Source organism: Pinus tabuliformis, chromosome 5_1 (genome assembly GCF_031772625.1).
Source record: "Pinus tabuliformis cultivar Carrire ecotype Pingquan chromosome 5_1, CPIR1, whole genome shotgun sequence".
Lineage (NCBI taxonomy): Eukaryota > Viridiplantae > Streptophyta > Pinopsida > Pinales > Pinaceae > Pinus > Pinus tabuliformis.
Window position 1 is genome coordinate 912,184,909 of NC_142305.1, and position 14,480 is coordinate 912,199,388.

The window sequence follows — 14,480 nt, forward strand, 5'->3', positions numbered from 1 at the left end:
TATATATTTTGTTCTTTATAAAATAGTTTCAAGATAAAGGATTATTGTCGGATTAAAGGGTTGATGCATTGAGGCTAACCTTGAAGAAGTTTGACAATACAAGTAGTTGATTGGTTAACTCTAAACAGAATAAGCAGTTGATTGGCTCGTTGATGTATCTGGTCAACACTTGACCAAACATCAGCTTTGCTATTAACACCCTGAGCCAGTTCATGGTGGAACCGAGGGAGGTTCACTAGGTTGTAGCAAAGAACATGCTCAGATATTTCCAAGCCATAGTAGGATATGGATTGTAGTACCTTGGTGGAGATGGTGTGAGATTATATGGGTACTCAAATTCAGATTGGGCAAGCAATCATAAAAATCAAAAGAGCACTTATGGGTGCTACTTTAGTTTGGCATCAACAGTCATTTCCTAGTTCAGCAAGAAGCAAACCTTAATAGCACTGAGTTCAGCTGAGGCAAAGTACATGGTGACTAGTCTAGCTAGTTGTGAAGCCATTTGGCTTCGCAAGCTACTCACGTGATTGTTTGATCAGAAGCTTGCGCTGACAGTGATCCATTGTGATAACCAAAGTTGTATCAAACTCTTGGAGAATCGAGTGTTTCATGACAAGTCAATGCACATTGAGATCAAATACCACTTCATCAAAGAGAGGGCGCTGAAGGGAGAATTCAAGCTCAAATATATTTCTACAGAGAAGCAGTTGGTAGACATTTTCACCAAGCCCTTGGAGAAGGGTAGGATCTTTTGGTTTCAAAACAAGCATGGAGTGGTGGAGAATACCTTCCTCGCTACGAGGGAGTGTTAGTGTTTGTAGCTCAAACAGGTATTTCCATGAGGGTATCTACTTATGGAAATCGTTATTAAATGTATCCTATGCTTTTTTTTCTAAAAGTTCACTTTATTAATTAATTAATGAAGTGAATGTTATCTATTAAAGTGACTTTTAATAAATAAAGTGACTAAAGTGGATCACTTAATGATTTCATTAAACGAGAGCCATTGATCTCATGGTTAGATCTTAACTGTTGAAGATTTGGTTTTTGGCTCATGTCAAAGTTATAAAAGGAGAGGGCAAAGGACAAAGACACACAGAGAGCATTCATTTCACAAGTCACATTGTGAAAGAGAAAATCAAAGTTCTAATTTTCAGCCATTATTGAAGATTTCAGTCGTAGTTCAGCAAGGAGAAGGCAGTCAATCTTCAACAAGGAAAAGGTAGTCAGTCATCAGCAAGGAGAAGGCAGACAGACTTCATGAAGGAGAAGATAGCCAGTCAGCAGCAAAGAAAGAGCAACCATACAGCCCAACAAAGCAAGCCATACAACCATCCGTAAGGATTCTGTAAAGCCATACAAATTGGAAAGCAGGTTACCTCGATTTATGTGCAAACTGAAATTCTCAGGATTGATGTTCGTTTGGTTATTTTCTCAGAGCCATTTTCCCTATAAGGTAGCTTTGTAAGTTCTAAAGATAATTTTAAATGATGAACTAATCGAGAAGAGAAGAAATAATTGTGCACAATATGATTGCTTTTCCCATTTTCCGATGCATGCAAGACTTAATAATTCCAACACGTCACTAGATCTAATCTATTTTCTCAGATGGATGGTTTTAGATTAATTTAAAATTCCAAACTCCATTTGTTTTGTATTTTCCATGCGATTGGCTTTGTAGGATCTTTGTTCAGTGTTTGCTTATAATTTTTAGTGTTGATAACGTTGATCTAATGCAACTTGCTCTGTGATCATAACAATTTGTTCAATCTAAATGTCACTTCTGCAAATTCTTTCTAGACAACATTTCCACCAAGGATTTAGCTATTAGCAGTACACTAACAATTCATCTATTCTTTGTACACCCCCTCTTAGGGCACTTTGTTCTTATAGCTTAGATCTTATCTCTTAGAGATTTTCTCTGCTTTTTTCCTGTTTTTATAGGAATGGATCCTACACATCCACTTCGTATAGATAATATCATGGTGATCCACACATTCCCCAAGCTTTATGCCATTCTAAGGAACTGGAGAATCGACATCTTAGAGCTAGAGGACAAGAAGATTTCCACCCAAACTATCAGGGGATTGAACACATCTTCACCCTTAGAGCCATCATTGAAGAGGCTCACCATTGCTTTTCATGGGTTTACAATTGCTTTCTTGATTTTTGAAAAGCTTTCAACACAATTCTGAGGGACGTACTTTTCCAGGGACTCCACAACATCGACATATCAGAGATCCTCTTAACTGGTATTATGAGACTCTATGTGTCAATGTTGGGGCATCTCAATATGACCCATGGTCTTCCATACTTCATCCAAAGTACCATTGGGTTGAAGCAAAGGTGTCCCGTCTCTCCAACTCTCTTTGGGATTTATATTGTTGAGCTCGAGTATTTCCTCCGTGAGCACATACAGGAGGGTGACAATTGCCTACTACATCATGTTTGATCTCTTTTCCCCTCTTCACTGATGACTTGGTCTTGTTGGCCTCTACTCTTGAGAGATTACAAAGACATATTGACACATTGGCCAGTTCTTGTGACCTTTGATAGCTAAAGGTCAACTTGGGTAAAACCATGGTTGTGGTCTTCTAAGCCTCGAAGAACGCTATTGCAGATCTACACTTCTACTACCATGGGATAGAGATTGAGATCACCACATGTTACACCTACTTGGGGGTATTGTTCACAAGGCCCAGATTTGGTATGTGATAGGCACTCCAAACTCAGCTCTATAAAGGCTATGACTCCCTAGCCTTCATCAAGCGACAGAACTTCTAGGAACAGCTCCAAGACATCTTGTCCGAGCTCCACCTCATGGAGCCCATTATTAGACCCACAATCCTTTATGGTTCCGAGAGTTGAGGCCCAGTTTACTACAGTCAAATTGGGCTATGATGGAGAGAGTCTAGACCACGTTTCTCCGTTGCATTATCTATTGCAAATGCACAGATATGCAGCCCATTATTCAAGCAAAGTTCGAGGTCCAACCATTTTGCATTGTGGTGCTTTTCCACTTGGTCTCCTTCCTCCATAGAGTCAAGACTTAAAGAGACTCTACTACCAGGAGAGAGTGAGATACCCCTATCTTGCACTTGGCTCTTTGGAGGCCAACACTTTGAATACTCCCTCAAGTCGTGCTCGTGGATGGTTCACAGATGCATCTCGACTCCTTTAGTTGATGACCATCTCCCCAAAGTGCCTTCCTCCATTTAGTTTCTCCCTTAATGGACCAGCACATCTCTTACCGACTTGGTAGAAACTGAATCAGGCCATCAGAAGATATCTACAGATTATACATTCAGGTCACTTGGACATCCCCCTTGGTGAGCCTTGGCCCAAAGATGTCCTTCTACCTAGATCATTTTTGGAGTTGTAAGATGGCCTTATCGTCCACCCCCCTTATACTCACAAGCACTGAATGCACTCACTTCGGATCCCACTAGGGCAGCTTCGAGTTGGGTTCCATTGACTTTGGGTGGAGACAAATCACCATATCCCACAATCTGAAAAGGTCTACCAATTCTGCCAGCTATAAGCTATGTCACAAGGTTCATCAAACTTTAACCTTGAGGTTTGAATTTTGGCTAACCTTAAAAGAAATTTGAGGTTCGGAGAACCTCATCGAACCTCATAGTCATTGACCAAGTCCATAGATCAAAACTCATAACATCATGTCACAACTCAAGCTTGTAATTTATCCTTGCAGTTTCCATGTCCATGATAGCATTTTTTTTATGTTTACTGATGTTGATTTCTTACTATTTTATCCAATAATTCATTTTAAATATATATATAGATATAGAAGAACCTAATGGCGAACCTCATCCGAACCTCATCAAAAGATTTGAACTCAAACCAAACCTAATCGTTGTTGAACCCAAACCATGTGACAATGCCTACAAGAGCTAGGGACCAATATGCACCTCATTTTTCGGTGCCTTGTATACTATTATATCAGAGAACAATATCATTTCCCATATAGAAAGTTTGGAGGATCCCTCTCTACTTTGCTAGTATCCTAACCAAAGATGTCTAGCCCTCTTCATCAGGTTGATTTTTACATAGATTTCAAATCCTACATAACTCGCCTCACTCGAGGACGATTCGAACGATCACATCATACTTCCATGTCGATCTGGCTAGTCATAGCAACAAGTGACAAGTTAAGTTCCAAGGTATTTCAGATATTGGAGCAATGAGACCTCAGGTCACCCCTTAGCCACCCCCTGTTGGAGGCCAACTGGTACACAAAGGTGGTGTTAGTTGGACAACACATCAATTCAATCACGCCCACAACGTCATAGGGTTTAGTACTAGACAGTGCCCGAACAGCCACCCCCCCCGGCCCCCGGAGACGAGTTCCTCCCCAGCCTCAGTGGAGCAGCCAAAGATTTATCCAGAGCTTCTTTCCTCAGATGTCAAGAGTATCCTTCGCTCCCTGCCACCCCAAGATCATGCAGCCAGACTCCTCGTTGGATCCAAGGGGCTCCAATAGCGAGCCAATGTTGCCCCCCTCGCCATTGGCTATCAAACTCGGGCATTCTTGACATCATTAACCTCCAACCTTGGACTTATTTACTTAGCCTTCTACTAGTTATATACATGTTTATGAGGCTTGCTATTGTTGTATCATTTTTTTTACTTCATTTTACCCTAGATTTAGCTTTGGCATTTCTAGGAGTTTCGTTTGCACTCCCACGTTGTACTCATACTGGTTGTATCGTCCAGTCCCATTGACCTATTTATGGTCATTCGTTGGACATCAACAAAATTATCTTATCTTTTCTTGAAGAGTGCCATATACATGTGGAATTATGCTACACTAAAAGCAATCCCACAGGAAACCATGTACATCCAACAGGTTGGATAAAACAAAGTGAGATGCCAGTAAGAAATCAGCATTTTATGGACATAAATGCCCAGCAAGCACGCGAAATGTGAAAGTTCACATGCATGGCATTTCTGAGAACCTTCTTAGGGAATAACTTCTAGTGGGAAATGATGAATTATGCATGAATAACTCTTTTATCCAAGCTGCAAATATAAACTGAGGGACTACTTCAGAGAAGACACTTGTACAGAACAAGAGGAATTGATTCAAACTTTTAAATTATGAAATTGTATTATATTTCAATTTTTGACATTTCATCCTTTTTGCTTCTTTTTGGTTATAATTTTATAGATTTTAGAAGAAAATATTTCCACTCCCAACCTGCAATTTCGTGATAAATTGGGTGAAGTTCCTAGCAGGTACCAGATACCCATACCTACGTTATGGACATTCACACATTAAACTTGTGAAACAGAACCAAAAACCTAAATTATATGCATGAAAAAGCAGATCAAGTGTTAAAGATACCTCTTTTGTACTCAGAGTTCTAGATGCACGAATGACATCCTCCGCTTTATGCACAATTCTCTGTAAAATCTGAAATTCAAAGAAGGGAATTAATTATGTCGATAGAATTAGAATGCAATTCATTCTGAAAGCATTACTCCATATTTCAATTATAATAAACTTTCAACAAGGCTAGGTGTCTGTTGCAACTTGCATTCCAACATAATCAAAACTAGGAGTAAACTTTAAGTCTTCAATGAAACCTGAATACAGGTGTCAACATTTAACACACACAATGCCCATAGTGCACGTTACTAAACAGGGATAAGAAGTATGTAGTATTACAAAATGTTGGGAAGGATAAAATAGTAGAAATACTTAGGGAACTCTATATGAATAAAATGTTAACCAAGTTTAATTTTTCTGTGCATGTTGTTCATGCCATAGTCGAACGATGGTTCAATATAGCTCAAATTGGTCCTAATATGGGATGGTATTGGACCATAAAGGTGAAAACAAAATAAGCAAACTGAAAATTCATCGTTCCATTAGAAAAAGTGAAAGGGTAAGAAAAATACACAATACCTGTAGGTAAAATATTAAAAAACTAAAAAAGTTAAAATTATTTTAAAAAAACAAGCAAACAAACAACAGAAAATGGATTTCAAATTAAGCAATGCCAAAAATTTTGCTTGGTCATTTTGTTCAAGATTCTTTTAGGTTATCCTCATCAGATAATAAGAACTAACCAAAAATCCCAAATACTCAGACACTTCAGGGATTAAAAACCAAAAATATTCAAATATATAAATAAAATTCAAAATGAATAAACAAATCTTAAAGGCAAAAAAAACTACAAAAGTTCGTTCAGAAAATTTCCTGGTGTTTGAGGAGCGTTCAGTTTGAAATATAAAACTTAACACCCTTGAGAAGGATCTCAAATCTTAATATGGCTGTGGCATACAAGGATCAGGAAAAAGTTCTTCTGTTAGAGTTGCCACATATAGTCAGCATCTTAAAATGGTGTAGAGCATCTTCAGAGAGTGGAAAGAAAGGTGTGGCATGCTTGGACAAGGAGCCAGGGCTATTTGTCATCCTACAGTAGTTTGTAATGGTAAATTACTGAATGTCAACCCTACTTAAAAACAACACGTGTGCCAAGAGGCTATTGTATGCCACGTAGTGAAACAAACCGTGCGCACAATGGAGCTGCGAGCAGGCATCTGTAGTTCTAGGAGTATACCACTTTCCTTCAACATTTAAGACAATATAAAGCTTGACTGCCTTTATTTGAAAATCTGTGGATTGAATTTTTAAGGCATATAGTTGTACAATTTATTTTCTCTGTGCACCTGATAAGTGTTATGGTACTCATTTTATAACCTTACAATCATATTAATATGATATGCCAGGGAAAAAATCAGTGATTTGTAGTAGCAGCATCACGATCAACAGTAGCACTGATACCATGTGTGGATAAGGCAAATCAAAAACATCCAAAAATTGTAATCTGAAAATAATGAAAACAAAAGAATTTATACCAAAAGCAAAGATGGAAGAATGCACGAACATGGTGTACACTAAGTTGCACAAAACGGGGAAACGGAAACGAGTTTCCGAAACGGGAAGTGATACGAAACGCGACCTCCCCAAATTTTGGAAACGGGGAAACGCGAATATATATATATATATATATATTAAAAATATTTAAAAATTATTAATATATATATGTGCAATCATAAAGCATTAATGATACATTTACATTATATGATTATAATTTATTGATTTAAACATTAAGATTAAATTTACATCACATTTACTCATGAGTCATGAATAATCACATAATGAAAATAAAAATATAGGAACTGGAAAATCCAAAATCAGCCTTTATTTATATTAGTATACGAGGCTGCAAGTACAATAAAGACTATAAGGCTGCAAGAACTATAGAGACAAGTCACAAAAGACTAATCCACATCATAACAATCCTCATCAAAAATAGAAGCAGCAGAATGCTCAACAGTGGATGGTGGTGCTGAAGAAGATGATGCACCAATTCCACTTCTAGAATCGTCCTCAATATTCAGGGCAGCAAGAGAGAGATCCAAATCAGGATTTTCTGCATCCACATCCCATTCTTTAGAAGGACCACTGTTGTATTCTGGACCCCTACGAGATGCAAGGCGAAGGTTGGAGTGCACATAAACAAGATCCTCTGCTTTCTGTGAGCCCAACCTATTGCGCTTCACAGAATGAATAAAACCATAACTGCTCCAATTCCTTTCTGCTGATGAAGAGCTTGCCACTTGTGAAAGAATACGAATGGCAAGGCTTTGTAAATGTACACCATTTGCTCCATGACAAATCCACCACCTAACTGGATTCATGGTGCTTCTCTCCTCCAAAGCTGATATATCTGCATAATCATCTATTCCTGCAGCAAAACTGGCAAATTCCTCCTTTACCTCCCTATGTAGATGAGAAGGAAACATTCTCATAAGTGCTTTTTCACCCCAGTAGCCTTCCTCTTCCCATTGCTTTTAGCAATAAGCTCCTCATCATAAAATTTGGGGTTCAAAGCATGTGCTAAAGTGTGCAATGGTGTATTGAAATTGTTCCACCTGTCAACATTGATTTTCTTGATCAAACCAGCAAAATGATCATCAACAAACAAAAGTTGTGGAGACTCCTGCGAAAAGTTGATATGTGTCCGCAATGGTAGCGGAAGGTGAAAAATTCACCCTACATACATGTGTCCGCAATGGTAGGGGAAGGTGAACCACTCACCCTACACACATATCAACCATGTTGGTGTATCACAGGGGAAGGTGAACCACTCACCCTACACATGTCGACCATCATGGGGTATAAGATCATACCACTCTCCACTGACAAAAGTCAATCCTTAATCCCAGATCAAGTTGTTGAACACCATGCATCCTAGTCATAGGGAGTACGGCAGTACACGATGCGTCCATCGGTAGTGCTATGTTCACTAACCATCTTTTCCGAACTCATTGGTCAGATGAGAGGTACTTCCCATGAGTCTAAGACTCTATGAGTAAGATGTGTGTTTGGGCATCGCAAGGAGAAGTTGAACCACTCATCTTGGTCATATGCCATAAGAGAAGGTGAACCACTTATCCTGGTCATATGCCATAGGAGAAGGTGAACCACTCATCCTATGCATATGTCAATCGTAGGGGAAGGTGAACGACTCACCCTACACATGTCAACCATCATGGGGTATAAGATCATACCACTCTCTACTGACAAATGTCAATCCTTGATCCCAATCAAGTTGTTGACCACCATGCATCCTAATCATATGGAGTACAGCAGTACACGATGCAGCCATTGGTAGTGCTATGTTCCCTAACCATCTTTCAAAACTCAATGGTCAGATGAGAGGTACTTCCCATGAGTCTCGGACTCTATGAGTAAGATGTGTGTTGTGGCATCGCCAGGAGAAATTGAACCACTCATCCTGGTCATATGCCACAAGAGAAGGTGAACCACTCATCCTGGTCATATGCCAGAGGAGAAGTTGAACCATTGATCCCATGCATATGTCAATCGTAGGGGAAGGTGAACCACTCACCCTACATACATGTGTCTGCAATGGTAGGGGAAGGTGAACAGCTCACCCTAGACACATGTCAACCATCTTGATGTATCACAGGGGAAGGTGAACCACTCACCCTACACATGTCAACCATCATGGGGTATCAAAGGGAAGGTGAACCACTCACCCTACACACATGTCAACCATCATGGGGTATCAAAGGGAAGGTGAACCACTCACCCTACACATGTCAACCATCATGGGGTATCAAAGGGAAGGTGAACCACTCACCCTATATCTATCGCACCACTAGGGGAAGGTGAACCACTCACCCTATGGTGGCTCATAGCTCCAAGCAGTACCCGAAGCCCCCAAGAGCTCCCAAAGCTCAGTGTCCAACTCATACGGGACCCTCCTAGGAGGGTTTTTCCACGACTCCAAGTCTCTCTCGGAAGATTAAGAATTTGACCTTCCCCAAAAGCTACGTGAGAATGTCTGCGACCTGCTCATCTGTTCTAATGTGTTGGAGCCTTATTGCTCCGCGTTGTACCATATCCCGAATAAAGTGGTACCTGATATCAATGTGCTTGGAGCGGTCGTGGAACACAGGATTCTCTGATGGGTGAATCCCACTTTGGTTGTCGCAGAAGATCACGGTGGTATCCAGCACATGCTCAAATAGCTCATTGAAGAGCTTCCTCAACCAAACAACTTCACAATAGGCCATACTCGCAGGAATGTATTCAGCCTCGACGGTGCTTAAAGCAATCGATTTCTGCTTCCTACTCATCTAAGACAATGAAGCATATCCCCAAGAGAAGCAACACCCAAACGTGCCCTTACGATCCACCACACTGCTAGCCCAGTCAGCATCTAAATATCCATGCAGCCTCAAGTTCCCAGCAATGTATCTCAGTTCATAGTGGATTGTGCCCCAGAGATATCTCAAGAGATTCTTAGCAGCAATCCAATGAATGTGATGAGGCTCGACCATAAATTGACTCAACGTGTTCACAGCAAAGCATATGTCAGGACAGGAGTTGACTAAGAACATCAGGGCCCCCACAAGTTGACGATACTCAAAAGGGTTCGCTAATCCGGGCCCAGTAGCACTTCCACATAACTTCTTAAAGTTGAGTTCCATCGAAGTAGTCATGGACTTGCAATCCACCATCCCACATCTCTCAAGTAGCTTCACAATGTATTTTCCTTGAGAAAGGAAAATCTCACCTAGCTTTTGCCAGACCTCCAGCCTTAGGAAGCAGTGCATCAGTCCTAGGTCCTTCATTTCGAATTCGGAAGGACCAAAATGACAGCCTTGTCCTTTTCAACCTTAAAGTATAGGTTTGGGTCAGCATCACTCCTTGTAAATTCCAGCTTCATAAGATAGCTATCAATCCTCTCATACCAAGCCCAGAGGCTTGTTTCAACCCATAGAGGGCTTACCTCAACCTGTAGCCATGTTTCTTACGATATTGAACTTCGAATCCCTCGGGTTGTTCTACATAGACTTCCTCCTTATGCGAGCCATGCAAGAAAGCAGTTTTGACATCCATTTGGTGAAGGCTCCGTCCTTGCGAGGTAGCAAGGGCTATGATTAAACGAATGGTGGTATATCAAGTAACCGGTGCAAATATCTCATCATAATCTACTCCTTCCTTTTGAGAGAAGCCTCGAGCAACAAATCTGGCCTTGAACTTTTTAGCACTCCCATCAGCTCCATGTTTGATCTTGTAGAGCCATTTTGAAGTGACCATTAACTTGTCCTTGGGTCTAGGAACCACATCCCAGACACCATTCTTCATAATCGATTCATACTCCTCATTCATGGCATCCTTCCAAACTTGGTTTTCACGGTTTCTTCGAATGTACAAGGCTCAGATTGTACAATGGTACTCATAGTTACTAAGCACCCTTTGTACCTGTTCGGCTTCTCGCTTTCACGAAATGTCCCCCTCGGTGCAATATGTTTGTCAGCATTCAAGAGAGCCACAAAGATCTTTTTCTTGAAGTAGTGGGCTCACTAGGAGGTGGATCAATGGGATCCATCGCACCTTCAACATCGGGCATTGACTCATTAGTCGAAGGTTCATCCTGCTTTCCTGCATCCTCATAATTGTCCTTCCTAGGTATAGGAAGATCTCAGGCCTTCCTAAAGGCAGAATCTTCATCGAAAGTGACATCATGACTTATCTCCACTTCCCTTTAACCAAGCAGATAGATTCTATATGCCTTCAAAGTTTCATTGTAGCCAACAAATGTTCATTTCTTCCCAGAAGCATCTAGTTTGTTTCTTTTCTCTTTCAGCACATGAAAATATACGGGACAACCAAAAATTCTAAAATGAGAAACATCAAGTTTCTTACTGGTGAAAACTTCTTCCGAAGTCTTGAATCCAAAGCTTGATGTGGGCATCTATTTTGAACATACACAACATCGTTGACAGCTTCTCCCCATAAGAACTTCAGTAGACCTTGGTCATGAAGCATGGCATGGGTGGCTTCTATGATAGTTCAATTCTTCCTTCGATTCTTCCTTTCGGCAACACCATTTTGTTCAAGAGTATATGCAGTAGTGGTCTCCCTCTTGATGCCAGCTTCTTTAAATAGTCATTGAATTCATTTGACTCATATTTGGTCCCATTATTGGTCCTCAATATTTTGATCTTCTTCCCTGTTTGATTCTCGACCAAGGCTTTGAAAGAGCGGAACCATTTGAATACTTTGGCCTTCTTCTTTAAGAAATAGATCCATGTTTTGCGAGAGTAGTCATCCACAAAAATAGCATTGTACAAATATCCACCCAAAGATGTCGCGGGCAACATACCTGATAGATCAGAATGAACCAATTGAAGAATATTGGCAATTTGAGTTCCACATTTTGTATGTTTTCCAGCTTCACAAACCTGATAAACACATTCATCATCTAAGTTGAGTTCGGGCATACCTATGACCATCTTCCTTACTTCAAGTAAGGCTTTGAAATGAAGGTGAGCAAATCTTCGATGCCATAATTCAGATTGAAGAGAAGTATCAGAAGTCATTGCTCCCAATGGACTTCCTTTTCCAAACACGAATCTTCCCATCAATGAATGTCACCTTGAAACCTTTATCTTCCATAATAGAGACCAGATTCTCTTTCAAACCAGGTACATACAATACTTCTTGTAAATCAAGGGTTTTACCTTGATTTAAATGAAGAGTAACAGTCCAAATTCGTCTTCTTTTCAGTCAAGTTTGAGAGAGCCTCTTTGTACCCAGTGAAGTGCCTTGAGGCACTGTTACCTACCACTTTGTCGGTGATATCCCCAAGAGAATTTTTTCTCCATGATGAGCCTCAATCGGCAGCCAGCTGCCCCTTGATGCCTCATGCTAGCTCGTTGTGCCATTTCTTTGCCACCTGACCCAGCCATGTGGTCCCTCACCCACCTGTATTGATCATATCTTTGAAAGTAGGTCTCCCGAATCTAAAGGTATGTCTTGTCATTTGGTAAGTCAGTATTGGGTTTACTTATCATGGATACTTCTGGGTATGGATTGATGGGGGCAATTGGCGGAAAGAGTGGGCTTAGTTTGTGCTCTTGTCCCCCTGTTCTCTTTTGGTTGTTACCCTTGGATCTTAGTCCTGTGGGATCTCCTTTATTGGCCATTTTGGTTCTAGGGTGATACTACTTGGGAAACCCCAACTTTGGGTGCATGGTCCCGCACCTTTACCCGCATATATTAGTCTCTTTCCACTCGCTATACCCCATTCATCTTCTCTCCCACCTGGGTCCACATTTCCATTTTGGGTCCACGTAGGACCAGCCTCCCTATTCCCTTGCCCCCACCTTGGGTCAGGCCTAGAATGATGCCCAAGCTGTTGAAGCAATTAAAAGAAAAGGTGAAAAGCATGATTGCACAGTTAACAAGAAATTGTACCACAAAATGCATAATATGGTCGGAACAAAATAATCACCATGTGGGCAAATGTTGCATGAGCTCTACCCCAATCCATGGCCATCACCCTGGTTCCATAAGCCCTAGATAAGCCTCCTTTATCATTCAGGAACCCAAGATTGTCCCTACCCTTGGAGGACAATGAACCACCCTACCTAAAAGGGGGTAATCACTGCTATATCTTACATATCATGCTCTTGTCCTTTGAGACGAGCAATTAATTAAAGAAATTCATAAAAGGTAAAATGCATATAAAGAAGGGTGGAAAAATCAAGGTCACGCACCTCATGTACCAAGATTTCTCCCTCCTACACGTTACATACCGAAGTGTGGGCTTCTCCTTATCTAGCTACCCCTATGCCCCACTATGTGGCCCAAGGTTGCCCCTCATTCCCTATTCCATTCCACTTATTTGTCACTTCCCACCCCCATTTATAGGGATGTACCTTGGGCATACTATCCCCTTTAAGGGCTGAAACCACCTAACCCCCTTTGGAGCTTGGACACACTAGTACATGCTAAAGCCGACCACGGAAGGGCATGCCATTATGAAGTGCCCACGCTGTTATCCATTATTTGTAAGCTCTTTTACCCGATTATTTTAATGACTAGTTGTACTGAAAGCCTAGGGGAGGCATTGGATCTTATGCAGGATTATAGGTGGTTTCCATTTGGGTTTGGTCTCCCTATATGGGATCCTAACCCCCAGAAATCTGCATTGGCACATGTAGGGTGTGCATTGAGAGCCATTGGCCTAGACAACAACAGACAGCACTCCACCAATCTTCATGGATGCTCAGAGATTACTAGCGATCCACTTTTGGGATGATCATGATATGCTTGGTACATTATGCAAGGCCCCCACAGGAGCCCCACACTCTTGGCAGGTGTCCCGGGACTTGTACGTTGTCATGGTAGCATTCATTCCACCACTTCGACCCTTGCAGAGGATTTGCAGGCATCTTCAATTCATATGGAGACCCATGGGGTCAATTATGTACCCTCAGACCCATTGGGAGCACCACAGGTCTACTACTTGGAGAACCAGGGGCCACCCCCTTGTCCATCATATTTCAAGGAATTTATTCCTCAATATGGCACTTTTGGATATTATTATGCCTTTGGAGGGCCCTACGACATGTACATATTATTATTTGGCCCCTTCTGAGGCTTATTTTTGCACTTGCGAGCTAGTTTGGTGGGCTTGTCACCAATAGGGGTTTTATTTGCACATTATTATGTCATTACGAGATAATGTAAGCCCATTGGCTAATTCGAACTCCTTACGAGGCTATATATTGATGTTAGATACATTCATTGGATCATCACTTGACCTAATATCTCTCTAATCATAAAGAACTTCGCATTTTTCCTTGGAGGACATTTTTTGGAGATGGATAAGTTTTGACGTATGAATTTGGGATATTTATCTTGTCTTGGAGCTTTGTCTTGTGAACGAAAAGCTGGTTGGATATACTCTATAACATTGTAAGTAAATTTTGATGTTATTATTCTTCTTGTTGCATACTGCTAAAATTAGGGCAAGTTGTTGCATGATTGAAATGTGGAATTGAGCATGTTTTAGCTAATTTAATATATGCGCCAATGTTATATGAATGAAATGTCCTAGAGA

At 40.8% G+C, this 14,480-nt stretch overlaps 1 protein-coding gene across 3 annotated transcripts in view; it reads right to left on the reverse strand.

Moving 5' to 3' along the window:
* The window catches only part of TAF2 (TBP-associated factor 2), a 317,600-nt gene that overhangs the window by 204,618 nt on the left and 98,502 nt on the right, over positions 1-14,480 (reverse strand). For all 3 annotated transcript variants that reach the window (XM_089433145.1, XM_089433144.1, XM_089433146.1), the window contains one exon: positions 5,366-5,434. In XM_089433145.1, coding sequence (XP_089289271.1) covers positions 5,366-5,434 — 69 coding nt within the window. The remainder of the gene's footprint in view (positions 1-5,365; positions 5,435-14,480) is intronic.